Source organism: Harpegnathos saltator, unplaced genomic scaffold (assembly GCF_003227715.2).
Source record: "Harpegnathos saltator strain DR-91 unplaced genomic scaffold, Hsal_v8.6 scaffold217, whole genome shotgun sequence".
Lineage (NCBI taxonomy): Eukaryota > Metazoa > Arthropoda > Insecta > Hymenoptera > Formicidae > Harpegnathos > Harpegnathos saltator.
In genome coordinates this window covers 744,794-749,759 of record NW_020230003.1, presented here as the reverse complement: position 1 = coordinate 749,759, position 4,966 = coordinate 744,794, and the positions used below count along the sequence as shown (strand labels likewise).

At 57.1% G+C, this 4,966-nt stretch overlaps 1 protein-coding gene across 1 annotated transcript; it reads right to left on the bottom strand.

Annotated features, from left to right (window-relative positions):
* Window positions 1-732: 732 nt before the first annotated feature.
* On the bottom strand, window positions 733-3,434 carry LOC112588437 (uncharacterized). The gene is made up of 2 exons (XM_025298403.1): window positions 3,106-3,434; window positions 733-3,013 (listed from the first exon to the last, which is right to left on the bottom strand). The coding sequence occupies exons 1-2, from the start codon at window positions 3,432-3,434 to the stop codon at window positions 733-735; spliced, it is 2,610 nt and encodes an 869-aa protein (XP_025154188.1).
* Between the last annotated feature and the right edge of the window lie 1,532 nt (window positions 3,435-4,966).

Below are 4,966 nucleotides of genomic sequence, written 5' to 3'. Positions count from 1 at the left end.
CCAGGGAGATCTCCAGGGTCTCCCTGTTTAGCTTGGCCAGTGACCATCTCCCGGGTCGGGGTTCCTTCCTTTCGACTGGCCGCAGGCCATTGGGGGTGACGGACAGTTCCATCTCGATAATGAGATGGTCCGACAAGGTCTCAATCTCGTCCGCCACCCTCCAGGTCTGCACCCTCCCCATGGCAGCAGGGGTTGCCCACGTTAGGTCAATGATTGACTCCCCCTGCTGCCCCACGAATGTGGCTTTGTCTCCTTCATTGAGGATGTGCAGACCTAGGCCCGCGGCCCAGTCCACTGTTTCCTCCCCCCTCCTGTCACCGCGCCGGGATCCCCACACTTCTGACTTTGCATTAAAATCCCCGGCAACGATGACAGGACCCTGGAGATGCTGTCTCACAGCATCTCCAATCTCTTGGAGCCTGGACCTGTACTCAATCAGGTCCAGGCTCTTTGCTGGGGGGAGGTATACCCCGACCACGATGGTCACTCCCCACCTGACCACGACGTACCCCCGGCCTCTACTCAGAAATTTTGCCGGGGGTGAGCTTTCGCTCGCCTTCCATGTGATAGCGACAGAGCCCCTGTCGTCCCCAAACCACCTTGGGTGGTTTCTGGGGACACAGTAGGGCTCTGCCGCTATCCCTAGCCCTGCACCGCGCTCCGCCATCGAGTGCTCGAACAGTGGTTGAGCTTGGCGGGCGCGGTGCAGGTTTGCTTGTAGCAGCCTGGTGGTCATTGTTTGTCGGTTGGACTAATAGTAACCTTCCCACCAGGCTGCTCTCCCTCGTCGCTCTCAGCAGTTTCCACTGGACGTGGACGCTTTTCTCCTCTCTTCTCCTCCACCTCCATTAGCTCTTCCTCCGCCTGCGTGGAGGGCGGAGGGGGTGGTGGAGGTGGAAGTCGCTTCCTTTGCGGGAGCGGTGATGGAGCCTTTTCAGCCTCTCCACTTTCCGCCTCCCTTTTTCTATTTTCCTCCTTGCCGCTGGGGGGGACAGGAGGGTCCTGGGGCTTCGGTGCGGACGCCTCTCGCCTCTCCACTGTCCCTCCCGCGGTTCTCCTTCTTCCCTTCGGTGGCCGGCAGGCTGGTCCTCCCATCCTGTGTCCTGCCGGCACACCTGCATCAGCACATATTTGGCACCTGGCTCTCGACTCGCAGTCTCTCGCCAGGTGCCCTTGTTCTCCGCATCTATAGCAGTTTTCTCTTCTGTCTGCGTTGTTTTTGCAGTTTTGCTGCACATGTCCCTGCTCTAGGCATTTATAGCACTGTAATGGTCTTGCTTGCAGCATTTCCACCTTCACTTGCGTCCACCCTATTCTTATATTCCCCATCTCAGCAATCCTTTTTGCTGCCAAGACGGGGCACTGGATCCATAATGATCCTATTCCATTCGGGGTCACCCTTATTTTCCCCGTTTTAACTTCCGTCCTTTCACACCCACCTGCCTTGGCCACTTCCTCTGCAGCTTCCTCCTCCGTGGTGGATATCTCCAGGTTCCTCAACCTTAATTCCCCCATTTTTTGGGGTCTGCTGATTTTTGCTCTATCGGACATTATATCTCTCAGTTTTTCCGCGAGAATGTCCGCCCTTTTGCCTCTTTCCTCGCCTGGGATTTCGAGGACCAACGCTCCCGTGATTCCAACCCTGGTCTTGAGCTTGTCAATACCTATGCCATTTAGATTAATTTTCTTCTTGGCTTCCATCAACAGCTCTTTGTATTGGCTTCTGTCTGCTGTTATCGTGACAGCTGCCGTATTGGGGACCTTTCTTTTGATTTTTTTGTCCTCCGCCTTTTTCCTATTTCCTTCTCTCTTTGTCCTTTCAGCTTCCCTTCCTCGCTCTTCCCTTTTCATCTCTCTCTTCTCCCTTCTTCCTACCACCCTCGACCATGGCACTTCTTGGGACGTTGGAGCAGGTATATCCTCCCTGCGCTTCACTTGTTCGTCCTTTCCGGGATTTTGGACCTGGGGCTGTCTGATGCCCATTTCTCGCTCTCTATTTCCTCCTTTCACTTTTGGTAAGGGGGTCTTCTTCTCCCTTTCTCTATTTATTTGGGGTGCCAGGGTTCCTAGCACCTTCAATACCATTCTTGTTACCTTTTCCTCCAGGTCCTCTTTCTTTTCTGTCTGTATTTCCTCTGTTTTCTCCACCCTTATTTTCTTCCTGAGTGGGATATTCTCTTTTATCGTTGGTCCCTTCCTTTCCACCTTGATGACCCTGGTTTCCATTTTGTTCCCCATTGAGCTTGTCGTAACTTTCGGGATGAGGCCCTTCTGCACCTCTATTACCCCAATGGGCATATCCTCTTCCTCCTCCATTAGATCCGCAATTGGAGGGGAAATTCTTCCCCCTCCAATTTTTTCCTTTTTTACATCGACATAGGTCGGAGGCGAGGAGGCACCCGGAGCCATCCGCGGTGCCCCCTTTATACTCCGGTCTATTTTCCCATCCGGTTTCGGAGGCGGGGGGGACAACGCCACAGGAGGCGCTACCTCCCTTATACTCCGGAGAGTTCCTTTGATCTCCTCCAACTCTTTTTTGACGTCCTTCAGGGATTTCTTTAGGTTATTATTTTCCACCCTGAGTTCCTCGATTATGTCGAGATTATCCCCACATTTGTCGTTGGCTATATGTTTGGCCATGAGATTTGTGCCTGCCGCTATAGCGGCAGCAGCATCTCGTAGGGCTTTTACGTGCGTCCCCTTCAGGTTCTTTGATTTAACCGAAAAACCTAGCACCTTCATGGATGCCTCCAGTACAGAGGCAGTTAACTCTCTGAAGGGGGCTTCCTCCATATCCTCCATAAGTCTTTTGACCTCTGCCTTGTACTTCCTATTCCTTGAGCAATCTTGGAATTCCTCTATCGGGTTTTCCATTCCTTTAAGAATGTCCTCCTCCTCTTTTGGGCTAGGAATTCCTGTTTTCTTTGCAGGAAGATCTTCTTCTTGCGGTATTCCCCGGTTGTTTCCGGCCTTCCTCTGCCTCTTAGGGCTTTTTCTGCGAACTGCTCTTCGTCTGTTTCGCCGTCCGTGTTGCGGGGGATATCAAATTTCCCTGTTTTTAATTCTTTCTCCAGCTCCTCTCGTGAGCTGGAGTCAGACTCAGACCCAACGATATCTATTTCAATAGGGGATCGTGATCTGCCACTGTCCCCTACCTTATTCCCTTTTGTTTTTAGGGATTTGGAACTCCTTAGTTCCATTCTTCCTTTCACCTGCTCAGGGTGATTATTGGAGGTGACCGTTACCGGTGCCCTCTTGCGAGAGCAGTTACCGGCTGTCTCCTCGCTCCTTCCTTTACTTGCCAGGGTCGTCATAATTGCCAGGGTCGTCATACTTTGGTCCGTGTCCGTTGAGTCATTGGATAAGATAGAGTCTGTCATTTTTGTTTCCAACCCACCACTCTGCACGGCTCCGGTGCCCGGGCATGCCTGCATCCCCCCGGAAAGGGGGAGCCTCCGAGTTCCCCCAGAGGAGCACCATATGGCACGGGCCGACGGAATATTACATCGTCGGCACTGGCCTCCCGCCCCCTACACGCGCCCTGACCACCATCTCTGGTGGCCAGACCGCTTTCGGGGGTCCCACACCTCCGACAATGTGGGCACCGTGCAGAGCGCCGCCACGCGGGGGGCCCCATGGAAGGAGATAGTTCACCGGTGTCGCACCCCACCGGGATCGTCTTCCCCATGGCAGCCAGCGTGCTCGCGCCGCTCGAGGGTCCGCTTTAGGGTGATGCGATCGCATTCCCTCGGGCACAGCACACAGGGGCTCCGACCCCGCCTCGGAATACGTCCGAGCGGCCCGGAGCACCCCTCCACCCCCCGGGTACCGCGAGGGGTTCCAAACCCTCGCGGTGTGCAGACCCGGGTATGGGTACCTCTCTCCGCCTGGCCGTGGCCAGAACGGATGAGGGAGAGGATCGTTCCCTTCGGCTGCCGGAGCACCGGCGTGCAATGCCTCCGGGAATGAGTCCTCTGAATGGCGCATGAGGGTGTCTCGACCCCGACCTCGGAATACGTCCGAGCGGCCCGAGACACCCCTCCACCCCCCGGGTACCGTGGGGCAAGCCCCACGGTGTGCAGACCCGGGTGTGGGTTCCTCTGTCCGTCCGACCGAGGCCGAACGGGTGAGGGAAGTCGGGGAGTCCACCTTCGAGACGAAGGTGGGGTCCTCTCCCCTCGTCACCCTAGGGTGCCCCGACCCCGACCTCGGAATAAGTCCGAGCGGCCCGGGACATCCCCTCCACCCCCAGGTACCGTGGGAATAGTTCCACGGTGTGCAGACCCGGGTGTGGGATCCTTCATTCGCCCAGCCGTGGCTGGGACGAGCGAAGGAGAGAGATCCTCCCCTCTTCGGCTGCCGGAGCACCGGCGTGCAATGCCTAGGAGGGTGGGGATCTCTCAGGACGCGGTAGCGTACCCCGACCCCGACCTCGGAAACGTCCGAGCGGCCCGGAGTACCCCTCCGCATCTCAGGCACCACGGGGGAGGAGGATCCCCATGGGGTGGAGCCCTGGATGCGGGTACGTCCCTCCGCCCCGGTCTAACCGTAACGGTCCAACCGAGGCGGGAGGAAAGGGTTCTCTCTCTTCGGCTGCCGGAACACCGGCGTACAATGCCTCGGAGAGAGAGGTCCCCTTCCTGGAGCGAGTGTGGAGGAGGTCATCCCTGTCGGCTGCCGGAGCACCGGCGTGCAATGCCTTCAGGGATGATGATCTCCTCCACCCACTCTGTGACCGTGCTGGTCATGGACCAGGCTGGTCACTCAGCCCGGTCGGGTGCTCTTGGTCCAGTCCCTCCGTACAGACCACTCCGGCTTGGTAGAACCTGCCAGGGGCCGAAACCCCCGCCGGCACAGCTCTGTACTCATCGGGACCTTAAGCCTCCCCACCACGTCAAGGTGGCACCCACGGGGAGGTCAGCGGAGACGGCGGACGTACCGTCCCGGGTTCTTGGTCGCTAGACGG